Consider the following 24,483-nt stretch of genomic DNA (forward strand, 5'->3'; position numbering starts at 1 on the left):
AAATGTGACACCAGCCCTCTCCCTGCAAAACATGTGTGGAATCTGACATCCCAATAAATGGTCTTCCTCATTTTTATTTCTAATATACCATTTATGCATGCATAAGAAATAATAAACTGCTGATAGTGCTTAGTCACACTTTACATGTAAGTATAAGTAATATTTAATAGTCAAGTTATTTCAAAACAAAATTCATGTTCATGTGGCGCCATCTATCACTAAGCATTGGTAGCTGCATTATAGAGAAGTAATGTAGTAACCTTTTCAGCAACACTAACAATTTCTGGGGGTGGAAAATAATAATTCATAGATCTTAGTTTGTGGGGTGTTTTGTAATACTGTGTGCATCTGCAAGAACAGCAAGTCAGTGAGTTTGAAGCTCATCTGGGTATGTACGTGGAGAAAGTGGGCAATGGAGGGTGGGGGTCAGCAAAGAAACTGGAGAGCTATTTTGGCTTGCTCAGGGGACGGGAAGGCTAGAGTCAGCTGGAGATGGGCAACGCAAGCTATGACATATTAGTGACTTCTTAGTGTCACTGACTTATGATCTATAGAATTAAATATATATTAAAAAAAAAAGTTGTAGGAGCAGATTTCCATACTTTTTTGCCCTTTCTATCTTTCTGACCTACTCATTGAATCCTGACATTAAGTTTGTTTCTCCAAATTTTTATCTCAATTGACTACTAGGCTGCAAGTGCATTTCTGGTGCACCCAACCAAGGTGGCCATGTGTACAACTGCTTCCCTGCTTGCAGCCCAGTGCGTGCCTCCTGGGGATGATCCTCCTGCATTTCAGGAGGCTCAGGCTAATTTCTGCCTACTTTCCAGAGGTGTTTGCAAAGCAGCTAGCTTGGAGGCATGTTCTCTGCCAAGTGTTAATCATTGAATGCTTAGTAAATGATTGGTATGGGGAAGTCATGGGTGACATATTAGCTCTCTGGTTTTTAGGTATAATAATTTGGTGAAAACAACGACCACCAGTGCCAAATGTTTATATCCCATGATGTTACCAATGGAACCTTTTGTTTGAAGACTTAAGAGGGGGAAAAAAAGATTAAGTTGAAGAGGATTTGATCGAAGTTTGCTCACTTCATCATTATCTGCCATAAGTCACATGAAATCGTGGTTAGATTAGCTCTAACTCAAACACATCTGGTGATTTTATTTACTTTTTTTCCCCTCATGCTTAGAGGTAAAGAAACAGATGAATCTAAGCAAATGAAATGAGGTGTGCTGAGATCCCCATTCAAGGTCAGTGGTGGCAGAAGGTGTTTGGAGGTGCCGAGTGTCCTGCTGCATCAGGTTGTGGCCAGGGATGTGGCAGATGTGTCTCCCTCTAGGCACTTGAGTGCAGTGGCTTCTTCTCTCCTCTGCTTAAGTAGCAACAGAAATAAGGAAGATGCAAAAAGCAATGTGATGGAGCACAGGAAGAAAGGAAGGGACATAATTTACTTAGTATCTGTTTGGTTATCAGTAACTGGGCCATCCTTAGCCCTTATGCACAGGCTGGGAAAGCAGCGAGGTTTCAGACTATTTCCAGCCGCTGCTCAGTAGCTGTTGTGTTGCTGAACTTGCTGCTTCTCAGCAAAAGCAATCCAGAATGAGATCGAGAAACAGCAGGGTTTTTGGTCTTATTGCAGCATCCCTGCTGGGAAATCTGGCTGTGCTGACTGACTTGCATCATCCTTAGAGCTAATTGCCTTTGCAGGGCACGGAGGCATCTGAATTGCAGTGCAGCCTTCTCCAGCAGAGGAGGGGTTTGGTCCAGGTGTGGGTAGGGAAGGGTCACGTTGCAATAAAATGAAGCAAAGCTTTCAAAGTCCTCTCTACGAGGCAGGTGCTAACTACATCCTGCATCTCCCAGCTGAGCAAAGCTTTTAAATGCACGCTGACTTTAAGCAGGTTAATTACACACTCCCTGATGTGTGCTGCAGAGCAGAAGTGTGCTTCCTTCCATAAATACAGCTAAGTCTGCCCTTGAGCGCTTCTCCCAGCAAGTCCCTTAATATATTACTGGAAGGCCCGCAGCTACCGTGATGCCCCTGGCAGAACATAAAAAGGGCTTATAACCAGTAATAGCGACAGTTATCCACAGTAGTCAATAAATAATGTGGACTTTACTATGATGGCCTCCTTTTTTTTCCTGTCCAGCTGGCTGCACCATTAAATGCTAGAAATAATTTTTTTATTTTTTTAGCTTTGCTGCTCATGGATGGTCCTGAGCAGAGGGGGAGGGAGGCTCTTGCAGTGATCTGCGTGCCGGCTGTGGCTCTGCCTGTCACCAGAGGTCAGCAAAGGACCTCTGTGCTGGCTGGCAGCTTGTACAAGCTGCGCACTGGTGTTGGTCCCCTCCCAGGGTTTGAGAGGAAGTTATTACTACTTTCCCTCTGGAAAAGGGCTTTTAAGCACGTGCGAACAGATTTAAGAATAATATAAATCCCCAGTTCACCAAAAAGTGCGCTGTTCTGGGTTTAACAATGATTTTTTCCCCCCATGTGCTATACAGTTTAAATTATGCATAGCTCAGTATATTACAGTATAATCAGTGCGAAGTACATACGCATACACAGAGCGCAATAAATTATGGATCTTCGCTTAATATTTCATGAATAAAAACCACGGCATGTATTGATTTTGTTTCGACCTGAGCATTCAACAGAGCAGTTAAACATATTTCTGTTTTTAAATCCATGAATCATAATGGGACTGTTCACATGCTTTCCGTTAGGTAGGTACTTAACAACCTTGCTGAATGTGAGCCATAATGGTAATCAGATTAATATTTTGAATGAGTGCCTGAGGAAGGCGATAGGAGCCATTTCATCAACTTTATTAGTTTCTTGGCATAATCTTTTTGAGAAGGATTCTTTTTTTGATATATATGTATAGAATATACGTGTGTGCATATATATTTAATGAAGGAAAATTCAAGGTAAAGCTTCTCTGAGGAAGCAGACTGTCTCTGAGTGCTGTCTGTCAGCATTTCCATGAGAACTGAAATCTCTCTGGCAGCCCAAAAGAATGAGGGCTCTGCTTTAACACTGGGGATGGCTTAGCTTCGACCAGACAGTAAAATTAGGGCTTCCAGCTGTTTCCTCGTGCAGATGTCCAAGCTGCTTAGGAACAGTTCAGGCACCATAACAGTTTACAACACGGTTATGCTGCACAGATATTTTTCATATCCTGAATCTGCAGTTTTAAACTATATGCTATGCCTTCTCTAAGACAACTCAACCGCTGAGACACAGTTATATCTTTTAATGGAAAAGTCAGAAAGGATAAATAAATCTGATCAAGCAAGTAGTTGTGTTGAATAGGTCATTTAATTTGGCCCAGACTGTAACCCTGTGGAAGTTGTACCTTCTAGAATGAATAAGAGTTTTAATTACATGATAGCTGTAAACTGATAACATGGACACACAGCGAAGATTTTGTTTTTTAATATCAAATTCACCTCCTTACCTGCAATTGTTAGAAGTCATTCAGGACTCGCTATGAAATGTAATAAAGGAGATTTATAGCTGTTTCCCAAAGTAAATTTACATTCATATTCACCTTTTTTTTCCCTCTTTCTCCAGGACATAGACAAAGGGCGGCGGCTGGTGGTTTTATCTTTAATATCTGCAAGCTACAGGATATCCTTGCTTTTCTCTTTAACTTTTCATATGTAAGTAGTAACAATGGTTAATGGTCCCCTCTGAAACCATCCCATGCATGAACCAGCTCTTACAAATTAAATAGCTTATGATTTATTATTATCAATATTTTATTTTATAATATGATATTATTATCAGTATCTATTAATAGCAAGGTATATAGGGCTTTTTTATTTTTAAAAGCCAATATAAATAGTTGAGTCAGTGTGTTGACAAACATGTTAATATATAAGCAAATATTGAGCCATTCTGGGTAAAACATCACCTCTAACGGATCTTTAATAATGCTGTGCTTTGCTTCCACAGGTGTTTTGGCAATGAACTGAGAAAACTAGCCCAGGCCTTCTCTATTAAAGTTTAGGAGTTGAGCATTTTTCCTTGCTGCTGGAAGGATCAAGTTATATTAGGGTGGTACGTTGGGTGTTAGGGAAAAAGTAATTTTCAAATTGTGACTGTTAAATTCCAAACCTATGATGGGTCCCAAGCCCTCTGCCCTCTAAAACTCTGTTGTTGTATTAATTAACTGTAACTTTTGATATCCAAAACTAATTGATTTACCAAGACTTTTTTTTTTAGCTGGATAGGCGATATTAATGAGATTTAACGACGATATGACAATAGTTAATCTGTTTCATGTTCTGTATTCTTTTCATTTCCGAAGAAAACCTGGAGAGTTCTGTTTACCGTCTCATATAGAAAGGGAAAAAAACTAAAGTTAATTATTTTTCACTTACCTGGAGGAGTTTAGAACTTGTGGAGCTCACAGAGTAGAAAACATTTAGCAGGTCCTCCATATCAAGCAGCAATTTTTCTTCCGTTCAGTTCTGTAGATTTTAAAAAAATGGCTTAGATTTTTAAGGATATATTTCATATATCAGTAGCTGTTAAATGTCCAGTAGGAGAAAATCTCAAAAGACTTCCATCTGTAAATATAGTTCTTCTTATGTGGGGCAAAATACAAAAGGCCTTAAAGAAAGCCAACATTTAATTGTATGATCTAATGGCATCAAAATTTAGTTATAGCTCCCTTTAATAAAATAAATTTGGAGACTTATATGATAACTCTGAAATCAGATCATGCTATACCTTATGTCTGTCAACTTGCTTTGCAAGATGAGGAAAGAGCTTTGCACACTGACAACAGAAATGCCTCTATTTCTTCTCTGGGGTTATTAGTTGAAAAGACTTTTTAAGAAACAGCTCAATTTGATGCATTGTTTAAATCACATTTTTTTTTAAGGTCTCCCTGGTAATGAAAGAATTGTTGTAGCTGTTTCAGACTGAACAGCCCTGTAGCAGACAGACAGTAGAAAGGAAAGCACTGCATGCTTAGGGAAAGTTTTTAAGAAGCAGAGGTTGCTTGCAGAGGTCCTATTCACAGAACCCCTTACAGCAGCTGGCTGCTCAGTGATGTCTGAGTGAGATGTCGAACCCCCTCCTTCATCCCTCCTCAATTTCTCTATACTTCCTTTGAAGCCATCTAGGCTCTTCACCTTCACAGAGTCCTCTATCAGTGAGTTCTGCAAATCATGTGTCCTCATAAAGATGTTTCCCGCTAGGCAGAGAATAGCCTGAGGCTAATGTCCCTGTTAGATCCTGTGTAAATCCTGATGGAAAGCAGGGAGAGCTGCAGAGTCACTGATGATAAAGCTAGTTCCGAAATTTGGAGTCAAGAATCCAAACTTCAGGCAGCTCTAATGGGAAGTTTTTGTGATTTCCATAGCAAGAATAAAATATCAATTTCTCAACCGAGGTGAGATGAGCAAAACTGAATTCAAGTGAGTGGTGAAGTACAGGATCTTATGGCGCTGGGTTGGAAATCTCTGTGGTTCTGCATCTGCTACCAAGTTTCTGCCCAACCCTAAAATGTCTGCCTGCCTCCATCTGAAAAGGAGACAGAAATATTACTTTTAACCGAAAACTTATGCAGCTCCTAGCACATGGGGGCAGGCTACTTGGCATGTATCAACATATTTGTCCTCACTAATTTGGAGGACAAGATCTGTGACCCTGTCTCAGGTGGAAACAAAGCCATTTACCCAAGGTCACCTTTTGAATCAGTGCTCTCAGTTGCAGCTTGGTTTCTTAACCACTGGGCTGCTGTGCCTGAAGACCAGCCCTTTTGTAAGGTGTGACTGTGTTGAGAGGCTTAATTCATAAATGTTTGCAAATGTCTTCAGAAAAACAGGGTGATATTAGAAGAGAAGTGCATTAACATGTCGGTTGGGCAGCAGCAGCTGGAATGGATCAGGGCTGCAGTAATATTTGATGGTGCATGTACTTTGCTACAGGAATGCTGCCAAATGGCATTTGATTCATACCTTGGAGCTCTGTTCAGATGAAAAAAAGTTAATTTCCATGCTTTGTTGGCCAAAAAGTGCCTGCAGGTCTTTATATGGCTTGACCATGCTGGGACCAAGGGCCTGACTTGGAGCAAGCACTGTTTGGGCTGAAATTGTTTGTGCTCAGGCTCGGGGCTCTAACAAGAGGTTGTGACAAGGGTGAAGGTGGTGCTTCCCCAGCCCAGGACTAAATGAGGGGATTACAGCCTGACCCCCACCCCATGGCCCCAGAAAGAGACAGCCTTCTGTTAAATGTTTATGTTAATAGAGGTTTTGGTTTGCCCTTCCTAATGACTCCTCTTCAGTCTCCAAGTCCAGTGCAGCAGTTCTGTGACCAGCTGTGGTTGGATTAGGGTTTTTCTCTCTATTTCGAGTGTTTAGAAAACTTTCCATATTTCTTCAGCCTTGCTGATGCTTTTCCACATTCCTTGTCCCAGCAAATGGAAGGCCAGGAGTTCCCCACCCTGCAGATCATTTCTCTGGGCAAGACCCCTTCCATGGGTTTGTTTCTCAGCCACGGTGAGTGTGGACCTGCTCTCTTATCCTCACTTGCTGATTTTGAGCTTTAGGAATTAATCTGAAGCCTGCTGAAGGCAGAAGAGGTTCTCCCAGCGTGCTTAATGCACCCAGTTTGGAAGCATTGCCTTCCTCCTGAATTGCCTCCTGCACTCAATACCTGTCGCTGCTACGTGCTTGTTTGTGCAGACGTACAGCTCATTTTATTCCCGTTGCAGCAGTCCTCCCCTCAGCAGCACCCCAAGTGTCAGCACTACCTATTAACTGCCTTGTTTCCCATCCGACGCTTTTCAGAGCCTAAATTTCTTTAGCCAGCAGCATGCTAAAATGTGGGCAGTCGTCAGGATTAGCTGGGGCCAGCGGGCCTGGTTGAGAGGACAGGTTTCCTGCGGGATAAATCACCCTTGCCACATTGCTCAGGCTGCCCAGCCGAGGTTACTGTTGCTTAGCTACAAGGCTCTATGAAAACAGCCCAAGCTGCGGCAGAGCAGCCACTGAAGCATTTCAAATATGACAAGACCCAAAGGATGCTCATCAGAGGACACACAGGAACATTACAGGTCCCATATGCTGAGGTTTTAGTGACCGTGACTGTTGGCTTCAAGCTTACATGGTGCTGATTACAGGAGAGTGCACTGCCACTAGCTCTGCTTTTGCTGTAGCTGGGGTGTTTGCAGGCTGCGGCTGGGTTTGGGGGGGAATTATTGAATAAAAGCCCTTGAAAGGGGGAAACAAGATAAGAGAGGGACTCCTTGGGGGCTCCTGCAAGGAAAAGCCCTAATGATCTCTGCAGTTGGTTTCTGGTACCTATTGCAATGCTGTGGAAATGTCAGTAGCTGCATACTCCTCTGACAGGGCTACAAAATATTTGGGGGAAAGGATAAAGGCTGCTGAAGAGAACAACCTGCTGTAGCCTGTTTGCATTTCTGAAATTGTCTTGGCTTACACAGTCAGCTCTGTCACTGCTTTCCAGAAATCAGTTCAAACATAGTTGCAAAAATAGCGAGATGTACAGCTTTTGGCTTGACCAGGCACCTCCCCACCCCTTCTATAAATTCTTTTATGAATCATTAATTAGTGGAAGCAGGTTCCTATGGCTCAACGGCAGAGCAGTTAAAAAGCAGAGGTCTCTAGGATGAAAAGTGAAGTTTGTTCTTAAGATGCCTTTTAAATTTTGCAGACTTAGAGGAAAATTTGCCCTGCAACCCCCCGTTTACTTTGCTGCTGACGTACAACTCCCAGTAGGAAGATTGATTCCCAGTTAAACCCCGGTTACTGGAGCCAGGCTACATCACGTGCTGGCAACGCGAGCAGCAGAGCTGCCCTTACGCGTTGTGTGCGTATCGATCTGTCTGTACGCAGTGCTGACGCCTTTCAGCTTTTCCCTGCCAGTTTGCTTTGGTGTTCCGTCTTAGAGCTCTACTAACCGTGGCTGCGTTTTTGCAGTGTCATGAAAACGAACACCTCTGAGTGCCCCAGATACGTTTCTGGGTCCCAGGGTGGCTGCACGCAAAAGACAGCAGTGCTGTGCTTTGAACACTAATTAACAGTCTGGAGGTGAGGTCTCAGCTTGACAGCCAAATTTAATCACAGTTATCTGTACGCAGGAGAAGGCTGCTCTGAACCTCCACGAGGATCTGGGAGGACTGTGAACACGAGGACTTAAGCGATAATCAAGATTTTTGGAAGGGATGCAATTTGTCATTTTCCAGGGCATAAGCCAGCCTCTCAACAGGAAAGGGCTGCGTGAAACTTGCACCGCTGAAAATTTTTTAGGCATTATGGCATTACGCACGGTTCTCACATGCCTGTCTGTCTGTAGTGCCAGGGAACACGCATCGAAAGAGTGCTGACTACTTCTATCTTGAGCTCGTCCCTTATTTTCCAAGCTTGATCTTGTCCCTGTGGACACCAGGACCTCCTGTTATATTGCAGAAGCACTTGCTGACTTCTGCCATAGTCTGCTGTCGAGGTGGCTGGGGAGAGATGCTGCACAGATGAGGCTGAAGCAGAGCTGTGCTCAGACAATTCTGTGTCTCATTTATGCCAGGAAAAAAAAAATAAGTCAAGAGAGCCATAAAGAGACAGGACATGGTGATTGATTTGGCATCAGCAGAATTACCTCAGAGAAACGAGAACAGACTGGGGCCTGCTATCTTTCAATGCCAGTGTAATGAGAAGCAAGTCTTATCAAAATGAAGAGATGTACTTCAGGGCTCCCTCCTGCTGCAGCTGGGAGGGCAAAGACCACCTGTCCGCACTCACTTTCCCTCTGGGGTGACCGCAGTGGCTGGTGTGCAAAGCGTTTCTCTGGGCTCAGCTGTCTTCAGTGTGAGTCGGCAGCAGGAGGTAAAGGAGTGGAGCCAGCACCCTGACAGAGCTGTGCTGCTGGGCCTGTCCGCAGAGCAAAGCCACGAGGAGAGGCTGAAGTGGCTCTGGGCTGGAGAAGCTTCCTTGGAGCTCCTGGCCGTGTTGGTCTAGAGCTGGAAAGACACCAAGTCTTTTCCACACCTCTGGAGAGATGCCAGACTGAGAGGACTTACAGGAAGGCCAAGGATTGGAGTTCTGGCTTTCTGCTTATTTTCAACTCCTCTAAAGATTGTTCTTGGTGCTTCCATTGCAGATGTGAGTCTGGGAGGACACTACAGCTGACTGCAGAACTGGCCGACTTTGTTTTCCCTGATTTATGGCAGAGAAACCAAGTGGATCAAACTTCATCGGTTAAGAAGAGATCCCTATAAAACATTCTGCATTCTATTTCTGGTTCATATTCAGTGATGCAGCCTCACTGAGAAAAGGTACGCTAAGGGTGACCTTGTATTATTCTTCCTTCTTACTGGTAACAGCTATTTACCTTAAACATCTATGTCAGCAGTGGGGAACAAACCTTCCCTCTGAAAGTTTTGGTGCTTGACCCCAAATTCAAAGGCAAGAGAAGCTCTCAGTGAAATGCACGGTCATGTGCCTAATCTGTGCAGAGCTCCCTTTAGAATAACAGAACAGAAAATGAAAAGTCATAATCAAATTAAACAATCTTGTGTTGTTGCCTAATAAAAATAATAAAAAGCCTTGCGTGAATGTATAGGAATTCAGCTCTCAGATCTGTGCTGTTTATATGGACAACTAATGAGATTGTTCTAATACCAAGAAAAAAGCAAAAGTTTGAAAACAGACTGGACTGCTGCCCGGGTTTTTTACTTGATTTCCTGTGCATACACTAGCCTGTCACTTCTAAACCTGTTTTGCCTCTCACTTAGCAGTGGAGCTGTGCCTGGATAAAAGCATTAAACGTGTACTATCTAAATATTAGCTTTATACTGTGGATCTGTTGCTTGCTCCCAGGGTATCTCTTAAAAGCAAGTTGCTCTGTTTTGTTATGTTGTCTATTGATCACTCCTGTTCGCTTTGGTATTTTTGATGTTGCTGTTGTTGATTTGCCTTGCTCTTGCAGAAAGTGTTGCCAAGCCATTAGGAAACTGAATTATTAAACCTGATTGATTTTCCTTGACCATGTAGTTGATGCTATCATGTAGGGACCTTTGCCTTAAGCTATGCAAGCAGGGTTTTGGTAAGTGCCTGACAGCTCTCCTCATCCCTTGGCTTCATTATCTTCCCTCTCTTTACTCCACCATCATTATGAGGAGGAGGACATTCTGAAAACCATTACGCGGAGTCACTTTGTTTTACTGTCAGCCTCCCTTTGCTAACAGCCCCACAAACGATGGGATTTGTCTTTCTTTTCGTTCTGTAGGTGCACAAACAGATCAGCCCATTTACTGACGGCCTCAGCGCTGACACCACTGTATCCATGGCAACACAGCAGCCTGCGCAAAGCATCCACAGACACTTTGAAAATCAGAAATATCAAGTGATGACAAGGAGTTGCTGCAGACAATAGATGTTGATGCGTTTCACAACCACCTGAAATGGTTCTCTCTCCACCCATCAGGTCTTTGATTATAACATGCTTTGCATTTCTCTTACAGCTCCTTTGTCAGGATACAAGACTCAAGGCAGAATTAATCCCAATTCTGACCTTTTTTTTTTTTTCATTCGAACTGCTGGCTGAGGTAACTTAAAGGAATGAGCACCCCAAGTTGCTCTGTTGACTCTGCTCTTTGAACCGGAGTGGAGCACAGGCTCTCCGAATGAAAAATCCAAAGTACTAGTTGAAAAAGATGTAGCCTCTATTAGCCCAATGTGTTTCAGAGCTAACGCAGGTAGCTGTGTGACTGCTAGGCTGCTTTGTGATCTGCCCAAGAGTTGCGTGAACTACTGCTTTCTTATTGTGACAGCGGATTTAATAAGATCTGAACCTTTTTATATAACTTCATCTACCTGCTGGCATGGCAGAGACTATGCTAAAGCAACTACAGCTGCTTCTCTTCACAGATCCCATGGGTTCTTCAGCTCTGCTTTCAGGAGAGAACATTCAGGCACACAGGCTGCAATTCAGAAGCTGGTTGCAGCAAATGTATCAGTTCATTAACCCAGGGGCTTACATGGGGAAACATCTCTAATTCAGATAGATAACTGCACATGAAGTACTGATTTGTGCTGCTAGATAACCATCGGCAAATATATGGGCAGAAGCTAGCAGGAATTTACAGATGTTTTGTACGTGCTGCCCTTTAGGGGCACCTCATCTCCACCCCTCATCTTTCATGTACAAAGCAGACCTTTAGAGTGATGTGCTGGTGATGACCCTGAATGGGGAGCCATTTTGTAAGACAGCAAACCCACAGGTAATCTTCAGGCATTCAGAACCATCTTCCTCAGGCCAGGGACTTATTTCAGCCACACTAAGACATAATGGGTGTGTCCATTGGTCAGACTGAGGCCATTCTCAAACCTGGACTACACCACCACATTTGTTGTTTGCATGGAAGCTGAGTTTGAGGCAGAGCTTGAAGCTTCTTGGTGGGAAAGAGCCCAAACACGTTTGATGTTTAACCTCTAGCCACAGTTCTGGCAAGGCAGAGTGATGTGACTTACAAATGAATCTTCTGAACTTGAGTTTTCCTGAGGACTGTGATCAATGAGCCTGAAGCACCGCTGGGCTAGCAGCCAGCAGGGCCCTTGCGAAGTGTGTGGTGTCCATGAGGCTACTTCCAAGTCCCTCTTTCCTTTGGGCAGACCCTGCCTCACGGCCTTTATGCTGTTCTTATGGCTGATCCACATAAGAGGGTGAGGTCTATCACAGCCCTCTGTGAATTGCCTTAATTCTTCAGTGCTTTTAGGACTTCAGGACATGGACTCCTGTGCTACCTTCAGGCCAGGGCTGGAGTGATGCAGTTTTGTCTTTTCCAAAACTGACTGAGGACTTGTAGCAGCAAACTGGCAACGTTTGTAGCCTATGTGAATAAACAGCCCCTCATTCTGTCTGTAGATGCCTCCCCTCTCTCAACAAATAACAGCGGTGTTTTATTCATAGAAAGGGGAACCTATAGAAATATGAATCCCCAACCCCAAGATGAACTATGTTGCCCTGTATTGTAGCGTTAACCTGATTAGGCTAATTTTTTTCAGCTGATAATTTAAGCTCTAGGCATGGAAAATGTAGTAACATTTACATGTTTGAACATAAGATGAGCATATTAAGAAGTAAAAAGCCTTATCAAAATTCCACATTAATAAAACAAGCTATCAGTGCATCAGAGAGTTGAAGAGCTTCCATGTGCAAGCATGCAAGCGCAGTAATAGACTCCTTCTGAGGTTTTAATTCTCAGTAGATACTGTTGGGAAAAATCAGACTTTCCACTAGAACAGGAAATTAAATATCAAAAATAGGATACCCCTTATGTTCTAACCAATTTGAATATTTAGTAATTTATACATCCTTTTTAATTTAAAATGCAACTTTTCCATATAATTTCCTACAGATGCAATGTGCAAAGAGATTTCACTACTTAAACCTTAATGTGTATTCTGTTCATCTTTAGGTAGGCAGTGGCTGTTTATTTTCCTATTGCATTAGCAGACCTAGTAAGGCTGAATGGGGCAGTAGTTTTATTCCCACAGCTTTCATGCTAGATAAAGAAGGCAGTGCTTATACTAGTGAGAAGCTAGAGATGGCAAAGCGAATAAACCAAACTCATAAACTTGTATTCAATACTTCCTGGCAATCAACATTCCCTGCTATAACTAGAAAATGTTAAGAGCAACAAACCTTATTTTCTGGAGAGCCTTCTTTTCCTTTCTTGTGGAGATGGGAATTTAACAGATGAACTGTTCCTCTCTACCCCAGAACATGGGTTAAAGCAGTGAAAAATGGCTTAGGTTAGGAACCTTCACCATCTGCATTCTGCCAGGATCGGTACACCCCTCGCTTCCTTTTGAATACATTTACAAAACCTCCTGTGAGATGTCCCTAACATGACAAGCCTGACATCTGCTTTTTCCTCTTCAGTAAAGGCAAGCAGCCCCATAACCAAGATGTCACAAAGCCTCAAGAGCTGAGAGAAAATGTATCTGGGTTAGGTAGATGACAGGGGAAAAAAGGAGGCTCTGCACAGGCCTGTGTCCTCAGTAAGGGACCTCTGCTGTGCATTTTTCACTGTCACGTGTATCTGGGGACCCTCTGCTTTCAATCACAGCACTGAGAACTGAGGATCCAGATGCCCCCTGGAGTGGAGTTTCTACTGTAATTCTTGTCTCCTTGAGTCCCCAAGAGCAGGTGCCAGCAGTATTTAGTACTCTGCTTGCTTTCAAATCATTCTAGCTCTAATGTAAAAACTGGCTTTTGACATCTAAAGCATTTGGTAAATGAGAGCGTAGCTCCCTAAAGCTAATTAATCCATCATAATTCACGTGGGAATCTAGTTCCCTCAGACACAAAGACCAAAGATAGCAAAGGTCTACAAGGCAGAGCTGCTCTGGTGACAGCCCTGCCACTGTGGCTAGATCCTTGCTTAAAGCTTTCCCGTGGTAACCTGAGGCATTCATTTACAGACAGGTAATATCTCCAAATAATCTTTAGAAGGTAGATGTTATCAAATGGAAGACAGGCAGAAAAAAGGTCTTTTAAACAGAAATTTTACCACATGAGCTAATGATACAATTGAGTTTCCTGTCCAAGTCAGAAGCAACTGGAACATAGTCTCTTCTGTAAAGCCAGGGACAAATATGTAATATTTTCAGTGGATGCTTTTGTTTTGCTTTGAGGTTGGTAACACATTTTAAAGAGCTATTCAGCTCACCTTTTTTTTTTTTTTTTTCCTCATTGCCTCAGCTGGGCACTAGGGGGACCCTAGAGCTCTGTCACTGTGAGAAACATCTCAGCCAAACCGAGGCAGTAATCATGCCTTCACGGTCACCTTAGCCTAGGTGCTTCCAAAGGGAAAGGTGGCAAAAACTGCTCAACCGGTTGTGGCGCATGCCCAGCGACTGAGAACATGCCACCGGGGAAAGTGCACAAAAGCACCACAGAATACTTTCCATCGCTTCATAATTCTCATTTCTGCTTGTAGCTCTTCTGATCACGAATAAATAAGAGTTGGCTTTGACTTGACTGCTCTGTTCACTTAGCTAATGCTGTGACATTGGCACCAAGTCTTGGGTCATACTGTGTTTTTGAGAGATTAAATGTTTCCTTCTCTGTTCTGAAGGGAAGCCAAACACCTAAGTTGCCAACAATTACAGCTTGATAAACTGGCAGAGGAGAAACAGGAGTTTGTTGTTATAGCTATATAGTTTAAAGAAAAGAACGTATATTGACTTGGTCCCTTTTGGAGTGTGGTGTTTCTCAGCTGCTATTTCAAATGAATCATTTTAAAAAAGACTACAGACAATGTCCTTCCTTCTTTTAGCAGGCAGGCAAAAATCCTCTATTTCACATACTAGACCTTCATATAGACATTCATAATTCAGTGCGTCAAAGCTTTACTATAAAGCTCATCATTTGTGAGGTTATGTAAAAATCTCCTTTGTAAAAAATATTTCCCCACTATCTCTTAGTGGGATGATGCTTTTTGATCTCTGCATGAATATTTCTAATAAAGATAACGTGTGTGTATCTTAACATCTCTAACATAAATTATAAGAATTTTCCCTGTCTTAAAACGTCTAGTGTCAACACCGTTGCTGAATATTTAATGTAAAGTATAATGTAATTTGACTAGATAATTATCTGGTGGAAAATCGTGAATGCCACATTGTTTTTTCTGTGTTTATTTTTCATCATCTTTGATGACTGTTTAAAGGAGAGCTGCAGCTGAATGACTAACTTCCAAGATTCACCTTTTCTCTCTGCAGCCTGCTGCTGAAAAGGGGCTGCTAAAGTACTGCATTGGAGCTAGAGGCATTGATTTCTCCACAGCACATGGAATATTCTGAGCCTTTCTCTGGTCTGTTTTATCACCATGAACTCTAGGATCATTTGTAGACAGCATGAAGCCTATTTATTGTGCATGGTGTCTTTCCACTGAGAGCTCTCTTCCATGATAGTCATCACAGGGCTTATTTCCCACAAAAATATAAGCTGTCCTTTCCTTTTTTTTTAATTTTATTTTTTTTTAATAGTGTAAGCTCAAAATAAGCTGAGCTTGTGGGGAGAGCTCCTCTGGGGTCTTTGTATGGCTGTGTGGGCCTTCAAAGGGAGGCACTGCTGGGGCCCTGGGTGCTGGGTATGCAGGTACACTGTCCTTGACAGTCTTCACTCCTGACAGTCTGGAAGAATGACTGCCTGCAGCAAATGTTTCCTCTGGAAGCATCTCCTCCGGATGGATATACATCACTGACGGTGAGCAGCCAGAGGGGAACATGATGGCTTTGTCCTCTTGGCATGATTCTGCTCCCTTTGCATGCCACTGATTTATAGATGAAATGCTAGACCAGGGAAGCGGCAGTGGTGGGAAGTTCTCCCAGATAACTCGAGGAGGGCCAAGGAAAAAGGACTGGAAGGGAATGTCTGTAGCCTTAATTTACGCACTCCGATCTTTACAGGAAAAAAAAGCACGATATATAAATATATTTTAAAAAATACTTCACAGAATAATTTGGCACCCTCAAGTCCCGTTATGGACCTTGATGTGGGACTGAAATACAACCCAATGCAGTAGCTGAGGGATTGCCATCTCAAGATGGCAGCCAAAGAAACAGCTATGGCAGTGAGGCCTGTGCTTTCCTGAGCCTGTGCCCTGACCACCCTGTCGAAGAGAGCTGAGGCCCAAATTACAGAGCTGAAATGTTCCAGATCACCTGCTAAGGTCTGTGAAGAAAAAGAGTGCTCAGTGCTTCTGAAAATCATGCTTGATATTATGCATGATTCATGGTACCTAGAATTAGTGGAGCTTTGGAAAAAATAAAGACAGGGGACTTGCTCAGAGTGCTGCAGCAGAATTAGACAAAACTGAAGTCACAGTTTAAAGGTTTTGCACTGTCATATGGGTTGAAATTAGTACATATTCTGGGCACCCAAATGTAAAGAGTAGGAATATTTATCTTTAATAGAGCAAAATACACTACCTGTTTCAGAACCTTTCCACAGATTAATACTTATAGAGGGAATTGCTGGTTAAGGTTCTGTCAGACTGGCTTTTGCACATTCATTAAAAATAAAAAACAAAGAAAACTAATTTGTTTAGGAAATGGAAAAGCTAATAGAGCCCTATTCCACTCTTTGATCTCCAGCAAAGGGAACTGAAACCAGGGGGCACTGACTGAAAGGTGAGATTATGGTGTCTTTTACTTTTGCCAGAGGACCAGGGAAGTATTAAGGGGCATATCCTGAGGGGCAGAGGAGGCCCGTTCAATTAGTTTGGGAAGCAGGTAAGTGACAAACGGGATACCTTTTACTGCCGAAGTCAGTGCGGGGAGCAGTTGGAGGGTCTGTCACCACACAGTCTGCAAGCCAGCGGTGCGGTTTCTGAGGTACATCTCCGTACCTATCTCACCGAGCCGCCTCCTGGAAGGAAAAGAAAATCTGCTCGAGCATCACTGCGAGACCCCGAGGTTAGGGACCTTCGGGGCATCTCCTACCGTGGCGGGGGCGATCCCTCAGAGCCGGCCCCGCCATTTCGCGCAGCGGCCGGGCCCCTCCGCAATGCAGGGGCCGCTGCGGGCGCCGGGCTCGGGGCGGGGCGGGCAGCGAGGGGCCGGCCCCGCCGCCGCCTCCACCACCTCCACCACCTCCATCACCACCTCCACCACCGCCGGGGGGCCCTGAGGGAGCGGGGCCGGGGCCGGGGCGGAGCGGGGGGCGGGCCGCGGGGCTTCGCGGCCCGGCGACAGCCCCGAGAGCGGCGGGGCGGGCTGAGGCGGCGGCGGCGGCGCCTCCTCTCTCAGCCCCTCGGCGTCCCAGTGCCGGCGGCCGCTGTGGCGCTCAGGTAAGGGGCCGTTGGGGACCGTTGGGATCCGTTGGGGACCGGTGGGGGCGCGAGGCAGGGCGAGGCAGGCGCTGACAGGACGCGAAGTTGGCGCCCCCGCAGCCCCGCTTGAGGTAACCGGGGGGGTGCCCGCTGCCCCATAACGCTTCTTTTACCCTCGTAGGAGCCCGTCGGCTTTCTGCCGGCTGCCTTTAGGGTTTCGAGCATCTCCAGAGCGTAAAAGCCCGGGAAGGATGGAGCCTTGCCTCCCCTCCCGCCCGCCCTAAGCTCCTCTGAAGGGATCTGCGAGGCTGAACAAAGAGCGCTGAGAGAAGGGGGGGGGGGTGGGGGGGGGGGCGATTTCCCCCTTCCAATTTGCACCGGGGAAGCAAACAAAAAAATAATTCCCTGCATTGACTGGTTCTGCCACGGAGAGGAGGCAGCCGTGCACGGGGAGGCTGATAATCGTGAACAAAGCCTTTTTATGTGAGGAAAAAATGATGCAAAACGCGCCCCGCTCGAGGTGCTGCAGGTACGGTGAGTGTGTGTAGCGCTGCGGTGCCGGAAGGTTGCGTGGAGTATGATCTGCAAATAAAGACTGCTTGCCTCAATTTGTTGCGTATAATGTTTGAGACACTAATTGCAACCTGCCATTTGAATAAGATGTGCTTTGTGAAACACCTTTGGGAAAGAAGGGGGTGTGCCGCATGCCGGCAGAGCTGCTTTCGGTGTTTAAGATACAAATGTAATGTATTTCCCTATGCTAAGCTGGAACTTTCAGTTTTCCTCTGAATAAAGATATTCTTTGCGTTTCATGTAGGCTTCTTCCTGATATAAAATAGCAGGCTTTCACACAGGAGTGATCATTAACATAAAATCCTGCATTAGAAGGCGAGGTATACATACATATTCTGTAAGTCTTACTTATTCTAGGCTTCTGTCATCCCTTTTCACAATCTGTCAAGCCATTGTGGCTGTGTCAAGGAACCTTTCTCCGTCCTTTCTCAAAGAAATCATTTGCTGTCCAGCATGTGTGCTGCTCCCGGTTCAGCAAACCTACCCCTTTTGTTTTCAGACAGGTTCTTCACAAGGTTGAAGCGCGTATCCTTTCTGTTCTGGCTGTCCCCGTTCCTCCGCAAACCTTTGTCTTCTCCTTGTGAAAGAGCCTGTTTCTTTCCACCCGTGCTGGTTTAGACTTGTGGGGATGTCTAGACTTGAGATGTCAGAACCGATGCACCCAAGAAGAGGTTCAGCTGCAGGATGTGTTTGTTTTCTATAGCTTCTCTCCCTTCCCACCCTACTGGATGACGTGATTATAGCATCTCAGCCCTTGCTGAGAAGAGAGGGAGAATGTGCTGAGAGAGCATTACCTAGTAAAATTGCCCCTGCCATTACTTCATAGATCACGAAGGAGTGAATCACTAACAAAGAGAAAATGGGCATCTCCCCTGCCTGCGATAGAAACTCCCTTCAGTTAGCACAGAGGCAGTCCTGTTCAGTTTGTGGATAGGTGTGTATTTCTGCTGAGAATGTTTCCAAAACATAAGACGTATGGCAAACCTCAAACTCACCACTGTAGCACCTAGGTTTAGGAACCACTGACTTCCTCACCGTGCATTTTATTTCTGCTGTTTGCGAAATGATGCACTTGGCAGTGGGCAGGACCCCAAACTAGATGTGGTACCAAGTCTCACAGCACTCAGGCCACAGCCCTGTGGAGCTTTCAGATGAGCTACACCAGCACCCTGCACCCCTTTGGCTCAGTGAGAGCATTCACAGAGCACAAATAAAGCACACGAGTGAGTCCTCATGCAGCAGGGCTCTGGGAAGAAAGGTGATTTCAGCAGTCAGGTGCAGTGGTGCAAGTTCCCCTTCTTCATCTCTTGTACCAAGGGACAGGATTTGGTTAACGGCACTTTACAATTTGTTGCACCCATATTGCGGATTGCCTTTGGTGTTTGAGAGAAACCAAAGAGCTGTCATCCTGAGAGTAAAAAGTCACCATTGTTCTGCGGAGCATTTTAGCCCACTTTGAATGCGGAGGGCAGTTCATTAAGCCTGTAACACAGTTTGTTATGTAAAGCAGCATCTGAACCCTGGATTTAGGGATCTGATGTAATTTTTATGGTATGTTATGTCAGTGCCCACTTGGCTGTGCTCTTTAAATATATTCTGACAATAACAAAAATATTCGTCATTTAGTGACCCCTGAGGTCTTGTGCCTGGGCATGAGTGATCACAGTAGTCCCCAAATGAATTGCTGCAGTCTGGGTTAAGAATTCCCTTTATGCTCGTCGTTTTTTAGGAAGCATGCCTTCCTTTTAGCCTGTGTCATGCTGCTTTGTGTATGAGTTAGTGTTTGCTAAGCCATATACCTGGCTTCATGAGAGGAAACGTTTGCTCTTCATACTGACACCAGAGCGGTTCCTGGCCCCGTTTTTGGTGAACAGTTGGCTGAGCTGTGGAAATTGCTAGAAATATCTAAACACAGAAATGGGTGGGTGAGGCCCATTGCACGCTCTGCTGGACTGTTTCAGCAGTCACCCCCAAATGTGGCATTTCACATATATATGTTAGAGATGGGTTTGTTTTTTTAACGGGGTGAGAAGAGGGAGAAGTCAAAAAGACTTGTGAGGACTGTATGATAATGGCTTTCAAAAAGCTGCCTTTTTATTCCTACCAGCTCTACAAACTTGGAAGGTCCTGAGAGAACTTGTAATGCAGCTGCAGCATCTGTCAGATCTGAAATCTGATATGCCGTGATAAGACAAGTGACAGCTAGCTTAAGGGAGGAAAAACTAAAAGGAATGCTCTGATAGCAGTACTTCTCTACAAACTGCGGGATGCTCCAAAGCCCTGAGTGCAGACCTCTTTTACCCTATAGTACAAGGTACTGGCAGTGACAGAAATTTGGAAAACTGATATGCTGGGGTCTCGGGACTAGGTGACTTCCCAAGGTACCTCCTAAACTGAATTAGCTGGTGAGCTGGGTGTTGTATTTGTGTGCCGCTTTAAACTCCATGCGTGTACTTGATTAGGAAATAAAATTATGTGTGTGTTTATATGTACAATTGTTCCCCAGGACTCAAAGATGCTTGCTTTGGTCCATCTGGATTTATTCAGTTGTTTAAACATATGCTTAATTGCTCTTGAAAGTGAGCCGTAAGCATGCTTTGAAGTTAAGCATGTTTTTAGCTGTTTTGCTGAAAAGAGAGAGTCTAAATTCAGGGTACATAGGCTCAGTTGTGGAAAACCCCTGGTGATGTTTGGTGGTGCTGAGGACCTCTGGAGAAAGCATAGAAGTGAACAATGTTCCTTGAAATGACTGGATTGCTTATCCTTCCCCAAACACACACTGAATGACAGTATGGGTCTCCTTTTTGCTTCATGTACAGGTGTGCTTATTAGCAGCATTTCTGTAATGTATTTTAGCACCTAAGAAAAAAAAAACAAAACAGCAAGAGACTGATTTCCACAGGGTGGAGCTGATTTAGAGGGACACTGATGGAAACAAAGGTGGTTTCTTAAGCCATCTGCCTCAGCAGAGGAAAAAGCTTTTCTTTCAGGGGAGGATTTAATCACTGGTTATGCTACTAAGCTGTAGGAGAGTGTTTTGGAAGGACATTCAATGTGGCATTTGTAATTGCTTTCTAGGTGTTGGAAGAAGACTGATGCATCCAGGGGGTTAATTTGGGTTGCTGTGGCCACATGGGTTAACAGTGCTAGCTGTTAAGAAGATTTGAGGTCTTGATTGACCCATTTTACTTTAACTCTAATTGTTTGCTGCTTTATTAGGAAGAATAGATGAGCTAATGCAGTTGCTCCTTATGGTTTTACACTCACTAGTGTTTTTCCCTACAGCAGATGAAACTTAGCTTTGTTCTTTTGTCTTGATTGGAGAGGTGGGGCCTGTCACAATCATTCAAAATGCTAACGAGGCAGCAGTGCCGGTGTTGGTATGCAATATCCAGTGTCTTTGTTAGGGTGCTAATTCAAGAGGAGTTGTGGTGAAAATATGAGACTTAGGCAACCTTGATAATGTAAAGATTTACTAATCTTTGATTCCTCCAATCAGTGAGACAGGTCAGCGCTGGTCGAGTAGTCATGACCAAAATTACAGTACGTGGTTTCTCTTCTAACACTTCAAAACATGTTGGTTTTCTAATTTTATGTAGCGTGGTAAGTATTTGTTTATTTTAGCACATGGTGTCTATCTTCCAGACAAAATATACATGTGTATTTGTACGAGGATGATGCTGACCCTGTTATTACCAGGGGTGTTAGGTAGAGAAAATCAATACAACTGCATTGACTTCATTGAATCTGCACCTGACTTGCACCATCTGGAAAAAGATAATTCCCTTTTCAGTTCTGTCTCCTTGTTAGTGAAAATCTGGGATACTTTTCTACTCGAGGGGAATAATCTGTTTATACCTGGGAATTCCTGGGTTGTGGATTTGTAGGTTGAATTCAGCTCTTCCGGTGAATTCTCCTCCTTCATTTGCAATTGATACTCCTGGATACAGGGATCTGAGGAATATTCCTTGCCTTCTGTTGGTCGAGCCCCCTTGGGAAGAATTAGGAGGAGATTTCTGATAGTAGCACTGCCTAGCCCTAATGCAGTTAGATCTCAGCAGCTTCCAGTGAGTTGAGTCTATGAAAACTTGCTATTCTGTTTGTGAAACATGTCATTTGCTACCCCTGAGGGAGGTTTAAATTAAATTTCCAGTATCTGTTTGCAAAATTAGCTGTATTTAATGTGTATGCAACCTCTGGATGAACAATATTAAAAAAACCAACACAGTAGGCCAATCATGTCAGCTAACTTGGCAGCATTTAATTATAAGACCTATTGATTCAATCAGCCCTATGTTTTCACTTTATTTTCTGGAGAGAATGATAGGGGCTGGTTTCTGGTTCAAACCTAGAAGCTGTCAGCTCTGTTTTGAGGAACATGCATTATCTGGTAGAGCAGCCGCCTTGCCCTGTGAAACTTGCCTCTTTTCCTGAGCTTCTGATCTCGCCTTGCCCCGTGAAACTTGCCTCTTTTCCTGAGCTTCTGATCTCGGGTGCAGTTTTGATGAATGAGGTGAGAAAACGCCTCAAAATGCGAACGTAGGGCAGGGATGTTACAAAAGCTCAGAGCAGAGGTAGGTTTGTGCTTTTGAAACTACTGGCCCCAGGCCAAATTTGATCCTGAGATGAACAGCAGAAGTGCTGCAGACCTTCAAAAGTGACCTGGGTGCTTTACTGCTGGGCCAGAAACCCAGACCTGCTGCCTGTTGGAGCAGATCTGCGTTGCTTGGCCTCCTTCCCTGCATAACTCAACCGTGGCCTTGTCCAGGCTGTGTCCAAAGGAAGCCCAGCTGCCTTTGAGGTGGAGCTAAGTCTCCCTCTTTTTTTTCCTCCCGTCATTTTCTGTGGAAGCTATCTGTAATATGTTGCTAAGCCCATGCAGGCAAATTGCAAGGTGCCGTGCCTCAAGTGTAGGGGCCCTCCTAACCTCAGGGAGGCTTAGAAGCTACTGGGGGCTGTGAGGCCAGCATGTTTGCTCTCTGCTGTGAATGGTCTGAAACTGTGTGTTCAAAATCCCTGAATTTTAAGGAGGGTTCAGGTCTGGATCAGAATCCTTATGCTGCGGGGCTTGTGTTTGCTACCAGCTCTTTCTGTGCCAAGCTGTTCTGTTTCCTGCAGCAGCCTTGCTGTGACCACCAGGGCAGGGCAGAAAGATCTGATCCCCCGATGGGGGCCACGTCAGGGCTCTGGACCCAGGACTGTGCACTGCAGCACTCTGCACTCCGAGCACTCTTAGCCCACACTTGTAAAGGTCAACCTGATTCGCCTATCCCCTTGCTGACTGTGGGACAAAGGGACCCCACAGCCTCCAAGAGCCCCTGCCCCATTCTTTCATCTGCTTCCACGTCATCAGGTAGGATGTGTTTGGGTACCCGCTCCTGCTCTGGCCATGTGGTATCGCTCAGAAAGCAGGGCTGTTACCTTTGTTTGAGCTACTGTGACTATAGCTTGATTAACAGCAGCTGTACGTGTGCAGCCATCGTGCCTCTCAGTGAGGGATCCCTGTTTGCCGGTGCCTGACGTGCTTTTCAGGTGTCTCAGGCTGCTGCTCAGGGGTTGTATCGCAGGGTGTGGTGGGCAGGCTGCTGCTGCTCCTGTTCGCAGCGAGTCTGTGTTCACACAGTTAGGCATTTGCCTGCTTCGCTTGAGTCATGCTGAAATCCATACCAGCTTTTATTTCCCTCAGCAATTAGAAATCATTCAAGAAGGCTGAGGAAAACATCCAGGGGCTTTGAGAGGAGAGGCACAGGTGTGTAGCTGAATGATTTGTGAAGGAACACGGTAGCACATCTCGCTCCTCAAGGGCTGCTCTGGATGCTCAGTAATTCACATCCCACTGTGCTTGGGGTGGACCAGAGCTGAAGCTGGGTGTGCCAGTCCCGTGCTGCTTCCTGGCCTCCACGGTTACCTTGCTGTCCTGCAGCACTTCCTTGCACCTGTATTCCCAAATCTGTGGGAGACAGCCACGAGACTAGGAGGGAGGATTATTTTCCAGCTGAATGGACAGAACCAGAAGATGTAACTGCTTGCAGGTGTGGAGGGAGATATTTCTGCATGGATTGAGTAAGCTCCTCTAGACTTGGATCGGAGTTGCTCTCAATTTGCACTGGTACGAGGAGAGCAGAATTTGGCCCTCAGAATGCTCTCCCAGGCTGTCGGTGTGTTCAGAATATGCTGGGGAGCTGGGGTCTGCCTGCCTGGGAGTCCAGAACGGACCTGGTGGAGAGGCTTGGCATGTCAGGAAAGAAAGTGACAAGCTAGGTGTTTTTGTCCCTAGCACCTCCCCCTTCTTTCTCCTATGATTGATTAGATGTCCCATTAAAAAAATTTCCTCCGGGGAAATGATGGAGAAACCCATAAACCACGAGGAAGGAAACTGTATATTCCTTCTGGTTTGGAGAGAGAAAACATACATATTGTGTGGAACGGTAAAGGGAAAGTTGGCAGACACACACGAGAGTAATTAAAAAAAAAAAAAGAAGAAAACCACACAACCCTCTCTCTGTGGGGGGGGGGAGCAGTTAATAACATGATTCATTCCAAAGAGCGAGGGATGGAGCATGGTAAATAAGGGCTTTCATGCCGTGGTGTTCCGCAAAGTGAAGCTTTTCAGGATATAGAGAGCTGCTTGTGTTTTTGAATAAGACTTAGCAAAATATTGAATGTGAGCATCTCGTATTACCCAGTGCTATCTGTTAGAGCAGATAATAAATCTATGTCTGAGATGTTGAATGCAAGGCATTTGATAATATGATAATATCTGTAATTTAACAGTCTGCCAAAATTAGCAGCAGTGATTTATAGCTAATATTTATAATTCTTCAGTTAGATCACTTAAATGGCATGCTACTAGTGTTGCTTAAAACGGTGTCAGTATTTGGATTGCACCATGAAAACTAAAAAAATATTAAACGTGTATTTCAGTGTGAATAATTGAGAACTTCTTTTAATGGAACGCTTGGGGGGAAAAAATATCTGTAGTCAAGCTGCATTTGCTTACAGTGACCTCTAGTATAATGCTATTTCTATTGGCGTGAAAGCTGATTTCAGTCAGGTTTTCCCTTCTCGTTGTCATCTGCTGTTAGCA

General features: G+C 44.5%; 2 protein-coding genes and 1 long non-coding RNA gene across 32 annotated transcripts in view; 2 read left to right on the forward strand and 1 right to left on the reverse strand.

Annotated features, from left to right (window-relative positions):
• Positions 1-12,809, forward strand: part of LOC308197833 (uncharacterized protein) — a 26,105-nt gene extending 13,296 nt beyond the window's left edge. For 7 of the 22 annotated variants that reach the window (XM_080599032.1, XM_080599028.1, XM_080599029.1 and 4 more), the window contains 3 exons: positions 3,581-3,669; positions 6,404-6,519; positions 7,697-8,117. In XM_080599032.1, the coding sequence (XP_080455158.1) occupies positions 3,581-3,669; positions 6,404-6,519; positions 7,697-7,761 (270 nt within the window). In that variant the 3' untranslated portion in view covers positions 7,762-8,117. The other 15 variants (XR_013953343.1, XR_013953345.1, XR_013953344.1 and 12 more) reach the window with 13 other exon arrangements.
• Positions 4,350-23,406, reverse strand: LOC308197834. Of its 2 annotated transcripts, none has more exons than XR_013953347.1 (3): positions 17,881-23,406; positions 16,305-16,420; positions 4,350-4,482 (listed from the first exon to the last, which is right to left on the reverse strand). It is a non-coding gene; the product is annotated as an uncharacterized lncRNA (long non-coding RNA). The 2 variants fall into 2 exon arrangements; XR_013953348.1 differs by lacking the exon at positions 17,881-23,406 and adding an exon at positions 16,495-16,619.
• The window catches only part of MAP2 (microtubule associated protein 2), a 197,919-nt gene continuing 190,135 nt past the window's right edge, over positions 16,700-24,483 (forward strand). For 4 of the 8 annotated variants that reach the window (XM_080598988.1, XM_080598991.1, XM_080598962.1 and 1 more), the window contains exon 1: positions 16,711-16,841. The gene's annotated coding sequence lies outside the window, so the exon portion shown is untranslated. Of the gene's footprint in view, positions 16,842-24,483 lie in introns of all 8 variants that reach the window. The other 4 variants (XM_080598970.1, XM_080598963.1, XM_080598978.1 and 1 more) reach the window with 4 other exon arrangements.

Source organism: Anser brachyrhynchus (assembly GCF_964034855.1).
Source record: "Anser brachyrhynchus genome assembly, chromosome: 7".
Lineage (NCBI taxonomy): Eukaryota > Metazoa > Chordata > Aves > Anseriformes > Anatidae > Anser > Anser brachyrhynchus.